We start from the raw sequence: 21,096 nt of genomic DNA, 5'->3' as shown, positions 1-21,096 counted from the left end.
ATGTATTATTAGTGTATTTTTATTCTTTGGGTTCAATATATGCCTTAAAAGTAGTGTGAGATCGCCATTAGGATCTTTCTATTCCTTCTAAGTGGTTGTGTGCAAGCAAAAGAGTTTAAGTCATACTAGGGAAGTTATAGAAATAATCTCTTAGGCTATATATCCAAGCATCCATAATTTCTCCATGCATTTTCCCATCATATTTGGGTAAATATATTCTAGTATCTAGTTTCAAGGTAGGAATGGTAACTCTCATCTAAGGAGAGAGAGAGAGAGAGAGAGAGAGAGAGAGAGAGAGAGAGAGAGAGTTTCCATGACTACTCTAGGTGGGAGAGTAGCCTTCGAAACCTAAAACATTTGATGGATATATATGGGAACTAAGCCTAGGGAACTATACTTATGACGATGTGTATTAAGTATTGGTTTATTGGGTGAAGCCAATGGTCAACTATTGGAAAATATAGAGCCACGAAGAGTGGAAAGGTTGAAAAGAACATGTGGGGTGGGAGGGTGACCTACAAAATTTACAATGTTTAGATGCATGGAGCTAGATTCGATTGACTACTTTCATACCAACTGATATTGAAATCTTTTGGTATAACTCTAAAAACCTAGGAATACTATAAACATAAGAGTAAAATGATAACTTAGAATAGATTTCTCAACCTATTCACTTTGAGAAAGGAGTCCTTATATATTTTATAATAATTCTAAAATTAATTTCTTAAGTAATTACATATATTACAACATTGAAAGAAATATTAAAATAAATACATTCATCTTGAAGGTTGAAAATTACACATAACTATGTAGACTAAAGTATGCAACTAATTAAAATATCAATGAATGAAATTAAGAATCTAAGAATTCACATTTAATGGAGGGCTGTTGCTAGTGATACACCCATACTAGTGTGTACAATATCATTTACAATATTAGTAGATTAAAACTGAAAATGTGATTATTAAGAGTAATTATGTGTGGCAAATGGATATATGCCTTATGGAAGCCATATGGCAATTGTATTTCGATTTGTATACACATATCACAATGAATAAAATGGCTATTAAACAAAAAAAACATTTACATGAACACACTTTGGTGAAATTTTACTTATGCTTGTTACTCCATATTTAATTTTATAAATAATTATTACATCCAATGATCAAAGTTGACATTATAAAACCTTGGAAAAACATGGTTAATTGAGTAATGAATACTAACATAGGGTGATAAATTTCTAAATGAATAATTGAGCTAATAAGAAAAGTGATTACAATAATAAATGAAATAGACTCAAAGATATGGTATCACGACATATCATCAATGCTTTATAACTATATATCTAAAATTATTAAAATAATTTTCATAATCAGAGTTGGATAGAACTTTATCATATAGGTTAAGAGTGTTGTAAAATTACAATATATATTTTTGATTGAGAAATTTAATTCAATTTAAATCCTTTTAAGAAAAGTTTTTTTTTTTTTTTTCAACCAAATTTCATGGTTATAATTTTCTTCCATAAAATTGTAGTAAACAATAATGTTTAAAATATCAAATCTTTCATAATCTAAGTTAGACTCAGAATGGTTTAAAATGTCAAACTTAATAATTTGGTTATATAGAGAAATTGGATATAACATAATCTACTAAACTATTTCCAAATTTATAAAAACAAGTCATATAAATAAATTTTATCCACTTAATTACACCATTGTAAATTAGTTTTTACTACCAAACAACTTTTCACCTAAATCATTTAAATTTCTTTTATACGTGAAAGCATAAACTATGTCCTTATATAACTACAAAGAATTGTAGTTGGATATGTTTCTTGCGTTCATGAATTAATTACATGTTTTATTATTAAAGTTATGGAAAATTTTAGGGGTTAATATTCAAAGGTGGGCTAATTTTCCCTGATTTTTCCAAAAAAAGATTCACCAATTTCCATCTTTTATAAAAATGATTTGCCCAAATTTTACAATATAAAATTATTTTACCTTAAAAATCACCAACATTATATAGAGTATATATAAAATCATTATAAATTTCAATACTTTTACAAATGCACAAATAAATACTTTATAGTTTTCATATTAAGAATCAGTGAGATTCACCAATATTTTTAAACTCCAACATAATTTTCCATGCTTAAAATTTTCTGAAAAATAATGTTAACCTCATTTAGTAAATTAAAAATATAATGGTCTAAGGCATTTCTTATGAGATATATCATTGTAAAGCATTGTACTTAACCATTTTCATTTAAATTGTTTTTTTCTTTTATAAAATTAGAATTTATAATCATAGAATAACTTTATTAAATAATTTGTTTTAACATTAATATTTAAAATATCCATGCAAATGTATTTTCTTTGAAAGGGTTTTTCTTCCGCCTAGTATAGCACATTGGAATACAATATCAATGAAGGATAATATAATGACTTCTTAAAGTATTAAAGGTTGATATCTAATTGCGCATCTAATTTAGTTAACGTGTGTACTTTTTTCAGCATGAATATTATTATAGAAAGGTATATGAAGAATGGAATGCATGCCAAAAAAGTCACCCCAATTGAGGCAAATGAGCATGTAAGTTTTCCTACCTTGTTTCTGATAGAAACAATGTTACATTTAACTAAAGTGATATGAGAGAGGATAATAAGAAAGCATGTCTTCAACTAGTTTAAATTTACAAATATTTTCTTTGTTGAAATGTGTATTTCTCTTCGTTAGCCATTTATTTATCTATTAATATAAAGATGATAAAATATGAGTGTGTTTTAGTGTGGGCAATCATGAAAGGAGGTTGCAACATAGTTTTAAAATATATGCACGTGTATGGTTTTATATCTCTCATCGAATTTTAAATTAGAAATTGTAGAACTATATAACATGGATAAATGGGTTTAGTTTAACATAATGATTAAAACATCAAATAAACCAAAATATAAACATCGGGAAGAATTGTAGATCATTATTGAGATTCCACGTCCATATCTCTTTTATTGGTGGAATATTATCTCTCTTTGGGCATTAACCTCCATCTTAGGAGTTGTTTCTTAAAAAAGAACCTCTTGCACTTCTATTTAGTTTTCCTCCTTTCTCCCCATTCTATTTCCATTTTCTTTGCATCTTCCCAATTGCTTGATTGTCCCTATTACTCGCTTCATAGTCCTAAATTTCATTAATGAGAATTCCATAATTGTTTTCTAGTTGGTCTAACTTACATTAAGCTTCATTGTATTAGTATGTCTCCCTTTCATTACACAAGCTATTCATTCTATTATTTGTTTATATAAGTCCATTATAATTCGTCTTTCTATTTTTCAAATAACTAGTATCAAGGATCTAAAGTGTAATTTCCTCATCAATATTCATACTTGAATTGTAGCTAGGATTCACCCTTAACATGTTTTTCATGGTTTCCACCTCATTTTTACTTCTAGTTGAAAATTTGATGGTATGGACTATTATTCATTCAAGTAACCATAGGTGGAATCCTCTTCTATCTCAAGAGGGCCTTGACCTTGTTGTGCTAACTCTTTTGATTTATAGGAATAACCTTGTTGAGTTCATTGCCAAGGAAGCAACCCACCAACATGACCTCTTTTGTGTTGCTTTTGAATTTTCTATCATTTCAAGAAACCCATCTAACAATGGAAGTTCACAAAACTTCCTATTATAAATTATGTGCTTCATTCTCTATTTTTAGTTTATAAGAAATAGGGAATCGAAACCTAAACTTGCTGCATTGATAGTTATTCAAGTTAATGCACTAGCCTTTTCCACTTAGTGCATTGATATCTTGAGTGTTGTGCAATGGAATGACTTAGCTCAATGAAATTGATCTATAATAGTTTTTATCCTCCCCCATTGCATCTCTATCCCATTCACTTGTGCTCACTTTCCTTTCTAGTTACTTTCCCTTGTCACACACCTTCCTTGCACCCTATGTTAGGAATGATAAATGAGTATTAATACTAGCAACAACCACATAAGTAAAAGTGGCTTACATATGTTAATTGATATATTATTTATTGAATGGTGGAAATGGTGTTAATCAATGTATATCAAATTTTTTTACTTATGTGGTAGTTGTTAGTTAATTGTTTATGTGGATGAAGCAGATTAGTATGGTTGACTAGGGTTGACCATAGTTGACCATGTTAGACTAATAGTTGAATCTAGTGATGAGGGTCTACTAATGTTGATTATTATTAAACTTGGTTATACATGGCTGGCATATGGTTAACTATGCATGTCCATGGTTCACTATGGTGACCTCATTTAACTATAACTGGCTAAGATAGACTATTATTGACCATGTTGACCTTAGCTGACTATGGTTGAGTATAGTTGACTATGCTTGAGTATAGTTGCTCATGGTTGACTATTATTGATTTTTGTTGATGATGGTTCACCATAGTTGACTATCGTTGACTATGTTCACCCTATTAATCATGTAGAGAATGGGTAGGCATGGTTTTATATCATTGACCATGGTTGAATTTAGTGAGGAATGTTGACTACTGCTAAATATGATCAACTTATGGTTGATTTGGGTTGATTATGGTCTACATATGACTAAATATGGGTTAATATGGTTAAAATTGGTTGATCATGTTAATTATGGTTGACCACATTGATCCATTTTTTATCATGTAGAATATCTATGACCATTTATGACCATGTTTTTTCATTGTTGATTATGGTTTCCTATGGTTACCCATGAAAGAACATAATTAAATATGATTGACCATGAATGAATATGGTTTCCTAAGGTCGCATATTGTTGACCATTATCAACTATAGTTGAGTATTGTTGATTGAGGTAGACTATGGTCAATTATGGAAGACCATGTCAACCATGGTTGACTATGTATGACCATGGTTAATTATGATTGATGAAGGGTGACCACATTGACCATGTATGTTGTGAACCTTGTGCCTCAAAAAGATAAGAAACCAATAATTATAGTCCACTTTGAGGAAGCCTTCTTTTATAATAAATACAATTCATAAGACAATATTTGGTGATCATAAGACTAAGTTTACTTTGTGTGTATGTAAAAAAGGGTAAAATTATAATAAAATAGGACCATGAAATGTTCTACTACTTGAAGGTTAAGTTTTTCCTCTTTGTTTTAATTGGATTGAATCTCGAACTTAGATATTTATCCTCCAAACTAGGTCCACTTTTAGAGTTCAAAAATTCATTTTTCCAAAATAAGTTACCATCAAGCTAGAAAAAGTTGCAACTGTATTTTAATTTTGTGTTCATGATGGATGATACTTTATCCACATAAATTATTTAGAAAATTTTATTAACATTTATATATTTCCAATGAGATATTGTTTTCCAAATTATGACAGTAGCAACTCAAGTTATGACCTTTGGAAGATAGTGACTTAGTATCCATTGATCTACTCCACATGAATTGTGGCCACAAATTTATAAATCTTCCCTATTTTTACCACAAACATTGTGGAATTCAATTTATAATGATTTACAAATAAATGGGATCATTATATTGTTTTTTTATGAAGTAGAAAGAGCCACAAAACCTTCCTTAGATTATACATGATTCAATTTTTGGTTACCATCTCATTGAGCAGTCATCATGCTTAGTCATTTCTGAGTCATTTGTGTCGAACCGATATCTTCCAAGTGTCAATATAGAATATGTGAAATATATTCCATGTATCATAGGGAGATATGCCAAAGTAACTTAGGATAAAAATGACAAGAGAAATTATCAATTTGGAGGTGAGATGTGGGAATTTGAAAAATATTCCAAGTCTAAAGAAGTGAAGTAAAAGTAAATAAAGGTAAAATTTGACTATGTGATAGAATGTATTGGGGGGATGGAGTGTGAAGTTTGTAGATAAAAGGTTTGTGTGGAAGTCATGTGATGTAAAAAGTAAAGTATAAGTGATATGCATAGTATGTATGTGCACAATAACTTAGTTGGAAGAATAGATAAATGAACTAGATAATGGAAATAAATATAAAAATGGAAGCAATATAAATAATAATTATGGATGAAAAAGGAAAATGGCAATATATTTGGAATATAATCTTTAATTTTGATTTAATATGACGGATGAAGTTATGGCATAGAGATATCAAATGAGAGGATCAACACAACTAATTTCTTCCTTAAGTAACCCTTTAATTTTTTGAAGGAAAATCCATCCCGTTTAGTTTTTTGTAAGGATGCACCTAATCTTGAAATTGATTTTAAACTATTCAATTTTTGTGGGTCTTCATGAGGATCATTTGAAATATTCAGAAAAAAGAAAAATGTGACCTTCAATTTGATCAAGGAATGTTGATCAACATATGGCTCCAAATACGAGAAAGCGAATCCTATGGCATTGCGAAGAACCCCAACTTCAACAAACTGACTTCTCCACTAGGCTATGGAGTTAAAAAAATCCATTATCTTGATTGTAGAAAATGCATATTAGGAAAAAATTGACCGAAATAACAAAATTACATACAAGATCTACCTACTCTAACATACATGAGGAAAATGATAGCTCTCAAGTATAAGTAGACTTCCAATGGAGCCATGTACATAAGAAACTTATATGCTTGCTCCCACCCATTTTTTGTTCTTCAAGAAATTTCAACAACATATTTCCACTTGGATTTACATAATCTTGAAGGCCATCTAATGTTATTTGAATAATGTTTTCAAGAATGCAATTCATCTTCAACTATGTGGCTATAAATATACCAAAGGTTTTTCAAAAACACGTGAATGAAAAATGTTTTAGTTTCTCAAAAAAAAATTACCCTTAAATGAAAGTATTATATTTATTAGAAATAAATTTTAAATTCTCCCCAGTCTGGTTGCCAAAAATGTTGATCTCCTTTCTTGTCGTGGACAAAAATCAACCTCCTATGAAGCATACAAGATCCTCTTTCATTTTCAGAGATGTGGTACTCCTCTTTTAACATGTGGAAGATTACTATAATGGTATTAGATGAACAATGGGTGAGTGATAAAAAAAAAAAAACCCAACAAATCTTCCAGTAAAAATATCATACAAAAGATTTAATCATTAAGCAAATGAGAAATGAATATGAAAATAAATATATTATGTATTAGGGTCTTTCTTAAACAAGTATTTTTTCTCCCTTTTTAAAATAATGTGAATCCAGAATAAACTACAAATTTGCAAGATGGAATAACAATCAAATCAGACAGGTCTTCAAAAAAATTTAAGGGATTGCATATGCTAGAATCAAATTAGTTTGTAAAACTTCAATTACACAAGAATCCAATGATACATTTACCATACTCACTCACACTTGCAACACGAAACTTGAATAACTATTTGTCATAGAAATTAAAAATAATATCCCTGTATGACAAGTTTAACATTGTCTAAAAATATGAAACAACCTTTTACATGACAAATAGATAAACCATAATTAAATTGCATGTGCTTTATTACAAGCATAGAGCTTTCTTCCTTGGATTTGAAATATAATATGAATTTCTTGGAAGAGATGAAAAGAAATAATCAGGCCAAGACCTTCTCGTTTCTAAACATATATGGAAAACATACTAGAAAGATAAATGTAAAAGAATATATGAGAGGGCGAGTTGAGCATGATGATTCACAAGACCTTCTGGAAAGGGAAAAACTCATCCTCAACAAAAACCACAAGTACCTTTTTAAATGTGACTTTATCCATTTATAATATTCTCTTCATATTTGCAACTACTTTATGGTATGCTTTTTTCCCTCTTTGTGTTAACTGAATTGAATCTCGAACTTAGATATTCATCCTCCAAACTTGATCCAATTTTATAAGTTCAAACATTTCTTTTAATAATTCTTTATTCCAAAAAAAGTTGCTACCAAGTTAGAAATAGTTAGGAATATAATTTATTTTTTTGAGCATGATGAATCTATTTCAAGAATGAAAACTACTTTCAAAATGTTTTTCACATCTTAGTGTTTCCAACAAGCTCTTGTTTTCCCAATTTTGACATGAAGAGCTCAAGTTATGTCCTCCATAAGATAATGGATCAACATCTATTTAACTACTCCACTTGAATCTTGGACTTTAATTACAAATCTACCATAATTATCTCACGTGAAATATGGGAGGAAATCTATAATTATTTATAAATTAATGGGATTTGCAAATTATTTTTCTATGAAGTAGAAAGAGTCACAAAACCTTACCTACTTATACATAATGCAATTTTTTGTTACCATCTTCTTTCCAAATAATGCTAAGTCGTTTTATATTCATCTATTCCAAGCCAATACCTTCCAACTATCACCCCAAGATTTGTCCAACTAACTTCTAAATATCATAGGGAGATATGTGAAAGAAGCTCAAATTAAGAATGACAGGAGAAAAAATTATAATGTGATGCCAAGATTTGGAAATATTCTAAATTTGAAGAAGTAAATTAAAGGTAAATAAAAGTAAATTTGACTAAGGTGAGATGCGCATAAGTAAACTAAAAGTAAATAAAGGTAAAATTTGACTGAGTAATAAAATGGATTGTAGGGATGGAGTGTGAGGTGTGTGAACAAAATTTTGTGTGGAGGAATGTGATCTGTGGAATAATATGGAGTGGAAAGTATGTTCTGAGGTATGTTTTGTGCAAAGGAATATGAAGGGTGGGAATGGCCCACATAACTTGGAAAATGACTAAGTAAAAAGGGAAGAGGAGATAGGATAATTTTTCATGAAAATAACACTTAGATAAATCAAATATATAATGGAAATAATGATAAGAAATGGAGATAATCATTATGGATCAATGTAAAATAGTGATATATTTATCATATGACCTTTAGTTTTGATCCTGTAAAATTATGGATGAAGCTGTGAAATGGGGACATCTAACAAGAGAATGAATCAGAGAATGAACATAATTGATTTCTTCCTTCTAGTAAACATTTACATTTAATGAACACAATTTATTTCTTCCTTCTAGTAAACATTTACATCTTTTAAGGAAAAGACATCTTGGTTAGACTTTTGTAAGGAAACACCTCATCTCGAAACTAATTTTAAACTCTTGAACCTTTTTAGGTCTTCATGAGTATCATCTGGCACATTCAAAAGAGAAAAAGTTAATGTTCAATTTGATCATGAACTATTGATCAACAATTATGTATGTCCATGTTTGAACATGGTTATCCATGGTTGGCTATGGTTGCTTATGGTTTCCCATGAAAGAGTACTATAGTTGATGGTAGTTGACAACATTTGACAATGGTCACCATCTTACCCTCTTTAAATATGATTGATGGTCGATATTTGTTTATCAAGGTAGACAATATAAACTATTCAAGACCATGTTAACAATGGTTGATTGTGCTTGACTCTATGACCATGGTTGATTATGGTAGACGAATGGTGACCATTCTTGAATATGATTTCTTATGAAATTATATATTTGACTATTGTTTAACATGGTTGATAATATTTAACAATATGACCATCTTTCCCAAGTTGACCGTGATTTACTATTATTGACCATAGATGACTATGATTGCCAAACATTGCCTATGGTTGACGATGGTTGGCTATAGTTGAGAATGGTTGATTGGGATAAACAATGGTTAACTATGCAAGACAATTTTGGCACTGATTGTTATGTATCACCATGGTTCAGTAAGGTTAGCTAAGGGTGACCATGTTTAACTATGATTGTCCATATTTTATGATGTAGACTATACTTGACCTTCCAGATTATGTATGACCACAGTGACTATGTTTAATATGGTTGACCATAGTTCACTAAGATTGGATTGCATCATTATGTGACAGTGGTGAAGGGTTATGTTCGATTGGAACATGAGGATATGTTCATCACATTATGGCATTAGGTTATGTTCATAACATTATAATGCTTGGTTTTGTTCCACATTATGACGCCAAGTTATGTTTTTTGCATTGTGATGTTGAGTTATGGTAATCACATTGTGAAATTAGGGTTTGTTCATCATGGTATGACAGTGAATTATGGTCACCACAATATGACACAAGGTTTTTTCATCACATTGGGATGTTAGGTTATGTTTTCTCACATGGAAATGTTAGGATATGTTTGTCACAGTAAAACATAAGATTATGTTTATCACTCTATGAAATAAAGTTATGTTTATCACATTATGGAATCAAGTTCTGATCATCTCATTATAATTCTAGGTTATGTTCATTACACTGTTATGTTTGCATACACACGTCATAATGCAACATGAAGGTATGTTCATCAGATTATGATGGTGGGATTTGTTTGTCACACTATGGCAATGTGGTATATTCATCACATTATGAAAATGGGATAGGTTCATCATAATGCAATGTTAGTATATGTTAGATTGCATAAAAATGTGATGTTGGTGAAGGGTTATGCTTGAATGTGATGTGAGGTTATGTTTATCACATTGTAATGTCAAGTTATTGTCATTAGATTATGACATTAGCTTTTTTTCATCATAATATGACATAAAATTATAGTAATCACATTGTGATGTATGGTTTTTTCATCACATTAGGATGTTAGCTTATGTTATTAGTATTGCAATGTAGAGAAATGTTTGTCAAATTACAACATTAGGTTATGGTCATCACACTATGAAATAAATTTTTGTTTTCTATTTTGTGACATAAGTTTTTTATCGTCATATTATAGTGTTGGGATATATTTCTATATTATTTATATATTTATATTATTATTATTCTTTCTCGTCTTATATTTCCACGTCCTCGACCAGCTCTAGCACCTCTACCTCTTTCTTAGTAGCCTCCTCAACCACTACGTTGTCCACTACCTTCATGTACATGTTATTTTGCTTGAATTCTATAAGTGTCAACAACACATTCCATCATTAATTCGTAAGATCGAAAATTATTCTCATCATGTCCTACTGATTTGCAAAATTTGTAGTATAGGTTCCTTGGAGCCTGCACATATTTTTGTAATAGGTAATAGTCTTTTGAGCGATGTTGGTCTCTACTTTTACATATATCGCACCACAGCCCGGATCCTGCATTTAAGGGATTCAGTGCCCCACTAGCCATGTAATCACTAAATAGGACATTGTTCTTTAGAATGGCCCTCTGATCTGCATGTCGTACACCATACTTCTTCTTTGTCTTCTTTTCTTTTCTTGATATCTTGTACCTGCAGGGTTAGGTTGACCAACTGACTCTGAATCTCCTGCATACATGTATTAGTATCTCTTATAGATGAAGTTTCCAACTTCATCGCAATCTTTAAAGCTTTATCTTGCCTTGTTATCTTTTGTTGCATGAATGGTAATCTGATATGCAGTAACAATGCAACTATAAACCATTCTTGATGTTGCTTCAAAGCTATGTTGAAGCTCACTCGATCCAACATTACCTTAAATCTCTGATCAAATTCCCAAGCAAAATCAGTAGGTTTCTGTTTGATTTATTTCAACTTAGTGATGCACTGTGACTCAAACTTTGGCTTCTTAAATTCTCTAACAAATGCTACTTTAATATCTACAAATGTTCTGATATGATTATTTGAATAATTCATATGCCATGTCAATGCTCTATCTCAGAACGTCGTAATGAGCTACACTATCTTTGTATTTTCACCATTTATCTGCTTCACGGTCCATACAACTTTACATAAAAACCAAAACTATTTCGGAACCTCTGATCCAGTTCCTTTGAAAATAGGCAGCTTAATATCATTAGCCATATTTCTTCTTGGAGGGAGAGGGGGATGAGTAAGGGGAGGGGCATGGGTGGAAGGGGGAGTAGGGGGAGAAGGGGGAGGGGGAGGGGGCAGAGGGGGAGGGGCTGCGGGTGGGGGAGAGCCAAAAAAACCCTCGCTATTACTCAATTTTGGCTTCTACAAATTCCAGGTTGGAAGGGTGAATACTACAGAGTTACTTGAGGGTTATCAGGGAGGCTATATTCTCTATTGATTTCAGATTCATGCAAAATAGGACTATAGTCAGTCTCTACAAAAGTCTGTGGGTCTTGTCCATGAGCTCTTTTTCTGGTATCTATTCTATATCTTTTTCCCCTTTGCGTTACTTCAATCTTTGGCTCAAATTTATTCTCTTTTCTTTGAAACATAAGTAAACTAGAAATATGAATGTGTCCATAAAAAGCCTTTTTCACACATAAGCATCTTAATCCAAAGTTTCAAAGACTTCAAATACTTACCTCACGATCCTCTGAACAATCATCATTCCAATTCATTGTAAATCACAGTCGAGTCTACTGTGAACTCTGTAATAAATCCTCCCAAGATGCTATCAATCGAGAAACTGAAAGCCCTTGAAATCCTAATGTTAGTGCTCTTGAGTCGTTGTATCAGTTCAAAAATCCACATCGTAGGTTCTCCATTTAAAACAATTCTTTCTTTCTGTCAATCTCAATATCCACTCATACAACTCAATAGGAAATGATGCGAACAAAATTTCATATTGATCTGTCAAAATATACTTCTATAACCAAGCTTCAGATGTTAGAAGAGGATTTTTGTTGTTTAGATTTCCAAATTCTCGCTCTTTCATTTCTATCCAATCTTGAATTTCCTTCTTTGACGAGTGCCACATCCACATATTCCTCAAACAAATCTCAGTCCCAGCAACATAACCATTTTTTGGTTATGATTTGGGAGGACCCAAGTTCGATCTATACTGTACACCAGCAAAACCCTTAGTCACTTGTCCTTTCGGCAACGACTTGCTAGCAGATCGTAGTCTCACCCGGAGTGACTATGGGAGGATGAAGAACTAGGATTCTGCAGCCTTCAAGGATGTGGAGATGTGGTATTATTAGGTTTCCTTATTCCTGTCATTCATAAATTACTTCACCACATTCATTTAACCACTTAAACATATCATATAAGGCCATAAATCATCATTGTGCTGATATAAAGTGCAACTGTAATAAAATGCTATGCTATAATAGATAATAAGAAAATATACACATGAAGACACCAAATTACCATGGTTCACCCCAATGTGGGGCTACATCCACAAGAACTACTTTTAATATAATCATTCTTTGTACAATAAAAGGTTCTTGACCTACACACTAAGCTGCAGGTCGTATGCGCATTCAGTTGCAAACTCAGGCCTCTGTGCACTAAGCTGCAAAGCCTTGCCTTCTTTTCCTAAACAAAAGATCACAACAGTTCAATCATAACACAAATCTGGATCACAACTGATGATTCTCTTGTTATTATTTGACCCTATATGTATTATTACATCAAGGGTTACATCGTTACAATACCATGTTCCAAATACCATGGACTCCCTAAAACATGTAGCTACGGTACCAAAACCCATTGATATTTTCATTATTACAAAAAAAGGGGTTTCTCCCTATCCTGAAGTGCTTATACTGTGCAATATATTTAAAATTGCTCCATTATGCAACCCACTTTGCACTCAACTAAACACTTCGCTCCATAAAACACGGAGTCTTTTCCAAAAACTAGGCCAAGTTGGGTTTCGCCCAACAACCCTTCTCGCTCATGTGACCCAAGCGCTTATGCCATAAATATGCTGAATTTCCTTCTTTTGTGACAACAACCAAATCTGATTTTCCTATCATTACCTTCAATGTATATAATGTCCCTATCTTCAGTCCTCTGGCCATGACATGATCCTTTGCTAATTTTCCAACCTCCTTTCCCAAATCTTGTGGAATAGCCTTCATCATCCAATCGTCCCATAGAGATCAAATTCATGCACATTTTTGGTACATGCCTGACCTGTTTCAACAATATATCTTGGCCATCCTTCATCTTGATCTGGACATCACCCACTCCAACAATATTGTAAAAGTGATTATTCCCCAAATGAACTCTACCATAATCACCAGGATTTTATGCAACAAAACTATCTTGTATGGAGTTACATGGTGAGATGCCCCAGAGTCAAGGATCCAAACAAATATACTACTACATGTATATAAACAGGAATATTCTAGTGAAATAGTAAATAACACATCACCATCTGTGACTATAATAGTAATCTCAACTTTATTTGTGCTAGATGACTTGTGATTTCTACTAGCCAGTTTCTTATCCTTTTTTCCTCTCTTCTAAACTAGAAATTGTTTCTTCATGTCCCTAGGTTTGCCACAATGAAAGAGGATGAGCATGCCCCTCCTTGATTTCGATTGACCTCTCGATATTTCATTCCCTTGTCGGCCTCAATCAATTCTCCTACCACGATCAGCTAGAGGTAGAGCTTCTCCTCCCTGGTTTTCTGTAATTGACTTGCATCACAACTGCTCATTCATTAAATTGTTATTGACATCATCAAACTTCATGGTTCCTATAGGTGCTAAAGTGCTCATAGCTACAATTAAATTTTCACAAATGTCTGGCATAAACATATTAGCACTATAGGTATAATTTCATAATCTAGAATGATTTTGACAGAGGCAAGGTGAATAATATTAATATTGAATTCATTCAAGTGCTTAGCAACTAAAGCACCCTCCTTCATCTTGAGACTATAAAGATTCTTCATCAAGAACACTTTGTTTGATGTCGTGTTCTTCTCATGTAGATCGTGGATCTTCTTCCATAATCCTTTTGCCATCTTTTCTATAGATACATTGAAATACACATTATTTTCTAGATATTGGCGGATTGTTGCAATCACATTCCTATCCAGCTTATTCCATTCTTCATCTGTCATCGATGAGGGTTTATTTGCCACACCCTCAATCAACAAATACTGATATTTTAAAATTAGTATATCCTCCATCTATGATTTCCACAGGGAAAACTTAGCCTTGCTTAACTTCTCCATGTCAGTTACTATTGTTATCTCCATTCTCAATAAAATTCACAGCCCAGAAAAGAAAACTCAACTAAAAAAATAAATCTTATTACACATTTTTAAAATAAAGGGCCAAAATCATTTCCTTTAATAAAAAAACAAACAGTCACCCTCCTTCCTTTATCTTTTTTTCTAAATAACAAATTTAAACTTAATCACAAATAAAAATATCACCCTGTTACATAGCTTGTTCCACCATATTTTATTATTTACTCCTTAAAGTACAATCAAATTAAATGACTCCTTTCTCAAATTTAATAAACTAGAATTTTATTTAAAAAGAGATCATCAAATCCAACATTTAAAAGGTGTGGGTCTTACAATAAAACCACTTCACACATGCCTTCATAAATTACATATTAAACCAATCTAAAAATGGATTCATGACAAAGCATCAAACTCCTTTATAGTCATGTTCTTAACCTTTACTGTCAACAAAAATAGACGACGACAAATCATAGTCACTATGGACGTTATGCAACTCAATCTCCTCACCACTGCTAACACTCTTATTGAGAATCGACCACTGCTACCCCAAGTTGAGCTTCTCTTCACCACATCTAGCACATGCCTTTTGTCCCTTCTTAGGCTGAGACACAATCCCATCAAACAACAACAACTTTCTGGGCAGTGCCACCCATGAGGGGTAGTCAAAGAGATTCATAGCAAGGCAATGAAGTGTAATTCCCTCAAATGATAGATGTGAAGCATTGCTACTAGAGCCATGGATTCAAACTTTTCTCACCTCACAACCATGCATTGATACAATTTGATGGTATTCAGAGGAGGGCAGATGAGCACAAGACTTGAAAAAATTCAGAGATAGATCTTGGGAACAAGAATAAATTAACAATAGAGAATGAAATCACACTTCATATTACATGCATGGCTTACCTTTCTTGCATTGCAAAATCAGAGGCAAGATTACAAATTTATAGATGGGAGAAGAGTTATATATTTCTCCTCATGTGAATTTCATGGCTGCACAGTGAAGCCACAAAGTCAGTCATAGTGGGTGGCAGTCAGTGTGATAGGTTCGGTGTCAATGTGATTGTTAGAGAGTCGACGCTGACATCTTCATTACAGCTGCACATTTAACATTAAGTACGAGGAGAATTTAAGTTTGGAAATTAGCGCATGCATGCTTCCTATGTTTAATATACGTAATTACTGTGGGAAAACAACCATGTCAACCCTTGTCCCCTACCTTGGGCATGGCTGGTCATTTTTTCTTGCTTGATAGGTCAGACGAGGGGTGAAGACATGAACCACTCGACCAAAGGGAGAGGAAAAAGGTATCTTGATCGAGGTACGAGGGAGAGAGGCAACTCAACAACTTCTATTTGTTCACTAGACCAAAAAAACACAGTTTTCTACCTCATTGACACAGCAATTCAAAAGTGAGATCGAGAATTGGATCAGCTTGTTTCCTTGTAAATGATTTACCTGGTTCCATATTCATAACCTGTTGCATCCCTTCGCACCTCCACACATCCCTAGAAAGATCATACCTTGTATTAAATGTAATATGGGTCAAAGTCTTTTTCACCTTATCCATTAATGCAAGATTTATGTGGTATTTTTTTAAAACTTGATAGGACTACGTCTTCATCATGTCTAATCACGGCAAAGAATTGAATCGATGACTTCACATCAAGGAGTGCCTTAGCAAAGCACCCAATTACCATCTATGCAAGACCAGTGAATAAGATTTATATAATATTTCTAATTTTAAATTAATAAATAAATTAAATGACATTTTAATTAAAAAATATTTAAATACAAAATTATATATATATATATATATATATATATAAAAGTTTTTAAAATTTGTATTTATATAATAATAGAAATTTACAAATACAAAAATTTAGAATAGTTTATTAACCTAGGAAAAGAAACGTTAATAGAGATGATATTTAATTTTTACTTTAATTATAAAAACTGTATATTATAATATTGTGGAAATTAGAATGAAAATCATTGTCTCATGGGATCTCCAAGATTGTTTTATTAAAATTAGAAAAAACTCAATAAAATTTAACAAAATTTACCATTATTGCTTGATTATGGTTTAATTTTCGTAAATTATAAATTTAAATATTTTTGATGATGATGATGGTGGTGGTTAACGTCCACAAAGACCAAATCGGTCTGTCGGATCTATAATTTTCTTAGTTTTTAATTATCTGGCTCCTCGTCTTTCTTGGTGAGATTGGTGCCGTAGCTTTCTTTTCTGCTCTACAGTCTTCCAACTTCCTTTATCCTGCATCTCCTTCATCTCTTCTGGTTCTTGAGACATTGATGTCTTAGTTTCACGATCTATTGTATTCGTCCTTTTGAAGATAGCCAGAGAAGAAGTTTGGTCTAGGAGATCTGATTTGCTATTAAATGAAGATTTATTTTGTTCGGTATTCGAATCCTCATAACTGTTGATTTGTTGGGTGGGGCTTCTCCCTGCTTGTCTTGAGAGTTGTTTCTTTCTTGCCCAATTTCTTGTGATTCAGAGTTTTCTCTAGAGTATTCTTCTTTGATAACAGTGTAGTGTTCTTTTTGTGCTCCTTCCCACCATGTAGATCTGTGGTGGTTTTTTCTAGTAGAATTTTTCTGGGAGGCTTTTTGGCTAGATGGTCTGTCTCAACGCAGGACAGGATTGACATCTGAAGAGGACATTTTCATAATCGAGTTTGTGGCTCCACACATAGTATAGATTTATTTTAGCTGGGAATCTGGCACTGAAGTCCATTTCTACACAGAGGCGTGCATAGTTAGTTTTGGCATATTCCTCTATTTCTGGACACCTGTAGTAAAATTTCCCAATTGCATTTCCAATGGCTTTTAGCAAGGAGAGATCCCAGAGATGCAAGAGTAGGCTTAGCAATGTCACCAAAACTAGTGCTGAGGTTATGACTGCTATAGAGGGATCGAATGCTAGTTCCCATGGCTTCATGAATAGGCCTGATTTTTCCCAAAATCAAGGGGCTAGAATTTAAAATACATTGTCTGCTTTCAGAATTTTCAAAATCTACTATAAAAAACCCTTAGCACAGGGGTAGATATTAATTTCATCAGAAATGACAGGCTTCCATACTTTTGAGATCCAATTGTGGAGAGCTATTAGCCATGGCTGATCCGGCGAATTAGGGCACTTTCAGAAAACTTCTAAGCCTCATGAATGAGGCCTGGACCACCTGGACAATGGGAGCTGGGGCTTCACTGATGATATGGAGCTTGCCCTCCAGAAGCGAATGAGCCAGTAGCTATTTTCGCGACGCGCCATGGGGCTTCACTGATGATATGGAGCTTGCCCTCCAGAAGCGAATGAGCCAGTAGCTATTTTCGCGACGCTGAGAGCCATATTTTACTTGCCCGTAGCTGACAGAAAATAAGATTAGATCTAGATTTAGCCGCAGAAAATTAGATCTAGAACCTAGCCTCCTAAATCTAGATCTAATACTATTTGGGTTTAAAAAAAAGAAATAGATACCAGTCGCCAGTTCTCCATTGTAACCCTAACAATACATTATTATAAAAATATCCTATTACTAGGGCCTTTACGCGCACGACTGAACAACATATACTACATGTTTCAATTTAGAATACGATTCCCCTGATCAGATGCTGGTTATAAGAGAAATCCTCAAAAGAGAGCCGAACTCTAAGCGCTGGTGAATTTTGTAACCGGACTCACAGAGTGCTTGGCGAGCTCCCATGGAAGAACGAGTCTTACTGCTGTCTGGATCTCCCGGTAAATAATAGTTGGCTTCTTGTTGTAGCGAGAGAGTCTCGATGCCTAAAACTATTTATGATTCCCATGGCATTGCTGGAAGTACGCATTTCCGGATGGATATGCTTCAGAACCTTGATCTTAGACCTAATTTTCTTGAGATGACACGAGGATTTTTACATAGGTTGATCTGAAGACCGCAGTGAAGATCCGAACCTAAGTCAAGTCAAGATCGGATCAGAAGATTTTTCTCAAACAACGGCTCTCTTTTCAACGGCGGCTATTTTCTTCACAGCAAAAAAACAAGTGGGCTAAATTTTGGCTAGGTGGTTGTAACGACTAGTTCGGTGGTTCAAACCAGTGCACTGTTCGTTTCTTTTTCCAGCGGCAGAAATGACGGGCTTCGTCGTTCACCGGCAGGGTCTCTTCGCTCCTGTCATTTGTTAAAGCCACGGAGGCTGTAGCAGTTTCTTAAAGCCACGCGGAGAGCTTTATTTCATCATTGAACGTTACTAAAATCATAATCTTTTTCGCTTTTCTGTTTTATCCAAAACCTGTGTATTCCTTCTAAACTTGTCATTCCTCTATGTCAGTGAAAAGAAAATGTTAATATAGTGTGTCAAAAAAGAATATTACAACATCATCAAATGACAACTAAATATTATACAAAGAATATTACAACATCATAAAATGACAACTAACTATTATACCTTTCCATTTCAATTCATGGTAACTTGTGCATTTCAATTCAATAGTAGATTATTTAAAATTAAGATAACGTTTTAAAAATATTATAAAAAATTTAATATTTTATAGATTAATATCTAATTATTTTTATTAAAATATAAAAAAAAAATTATTTATTAATTTTTAAATTATATAATAATAAAATAAATAACTAATAATAATAAAATAAATTTTTAAATTATATAATAATAAATTATTAAAAAAAAATATTAATAATAAAATTATTCTTGTTTGGTTAAAAGTTAGTCTTTTTTGATATAGAGAAATAAGTTAGCAATCCAAAAATCTAATAGGGTAATTCCAAGTGGCATAGTTTCGTTGAATTGAGGTGATGAATTAGCATGCATTAACGATTAACAACCAATGATGGTTGTCCCCATTGTTGATTTGACAACTAAGTATGATAGATTATCCCACTCTTTTAAAAATAATAAAATAATATCAAATACCAATAAAACAACATCAAAACAATTAAAAGCAAACTAAATATAACTGACATGTAAACATCCTTTGGGTAACAATCATATTTTAATACTATGTTCTAATAAATATAATGTTATAATAAATTTTTAAGTAACAAATTCATTTTCATGTAGTGTTAAAATGTACAACTTGAATGGGTTTGATGGTTAAAATTTCTCGTAAAAAATCACAGATTTCAAACTAAAAGAAATAATTACATACATAAATTTCATTAAATAATTTTAAAATATATTTAATAATTATATATTATTTTTACAAATAAATAAAATGGGTTATAATTATTATTAATATTTCTTGTATACTAGATTTGAAACTTAAATTTTATAATTTACCTGAGTAATGAGGTGATTACAAATTGTAATGCCCTATAACCTAATAATTAATATAATATAAATTTTTTTATTTAAAAATATTACTAATTAAAATAACTAAGATAATAATTATAAATTATAAATAATAATACATTACAGACCAATAAAAATATATAAATGAATAAACCAAATTTTATGGGAACAAATTTAGATGGTTAAAGGAAACACTCAAACCTGCACCAAGTCCAGTTGATCCGACGTCAGATCCCCTAATCAATCATCCGATTGTGAGATCACCCATCCAATTCCTTGATGCTTATGTTCACTTATGGGTATTTAATTTATAGTAAATGAAAAATGGTTAATCACATATTTCTTTTAATTATAAAAGTGTTAAAAAATATAGTTGTAATTATATTTATTTGAATGAGTAGATATTTAAAATTCTAAATATTTTAATTTAAATTAGTACAATTACATTAATAAGTTAGGTTGATATATACTGAAGGTTTTATTTGTATTTACCATTAAAAAAATTTATTATAATTAAAATATTATTAATATCTTAATAATTAATAGTAATTATTAATTTATATTAATAATTATGTAATTTATTATAATTTAATTTTAAATTATGTAATATAAATTAATTATTTACTAAAAATATTTATTTGATAATAGTAGTAATATTAATAAATAATAATAATCTTAATAACAATAATTATTTATTTAGTAATAATAATGATAATTTTAAAATAATTAAAATATTTTTTAATTATTAATTATTAATTCATATTATTATTAGGGTAGCGAAGTGTAGAATCTATAATTGACTCAAGTGAATAAGGTGATTAGTGTGTAAGTCATAAATTTATGAGATCAAGCATCATTCAACAGAGGGGGTTTTCTCCTCACTGGAAATAACATCTGATTTGGCAAAGATGAACGCACCTGTGGGGCGAAGGCCATTTTCTGAAG

The 21,096-nt window shown here is 31.9% G+C and overlaps 1 protein-coding gene across 1 annotated transcript in view; it reads left to right on the top strand.

Moving 5' to 3' along the window:
* Positions 1 to 21,096, top strand: part of LOC149226805 (truncated transcription factor CAULIFLOWER A-like) — a 92,268-nt gene that overhangs the window by 47,749 nt on the left and 23,423 nt on the right. The window contains exon 3 of the mRNA XM_089375367.1: positions 2,520 to 2,598. Within this exon, the coding sequence (XP_089231493.1) occupies positions 2,520 to 2,598 (79 nt within the window). The remainder of the gene's footprint in view (positions 1 to 2,519; positions 2,599 to 21,096) is intronic.

Source organism: Pinus tabuliformis, chromosome J, assembly GCF_031772625.1.
Source record: "Pinus tabuliformis cultivar Carrire ecotype Pingquan chromosome J, CPIR1, whole genome shotgun sequence".
NCBI classification, from domain to species: Eukaryota; Viridiplantae; Streptophyta; class Pinopsida; order Pinales; family Pinaceae; genus Pinus; species Pinus tabuliformis.
This window is presented reverse-complemented; position numbering and strand designations above follow the sequence as displayed.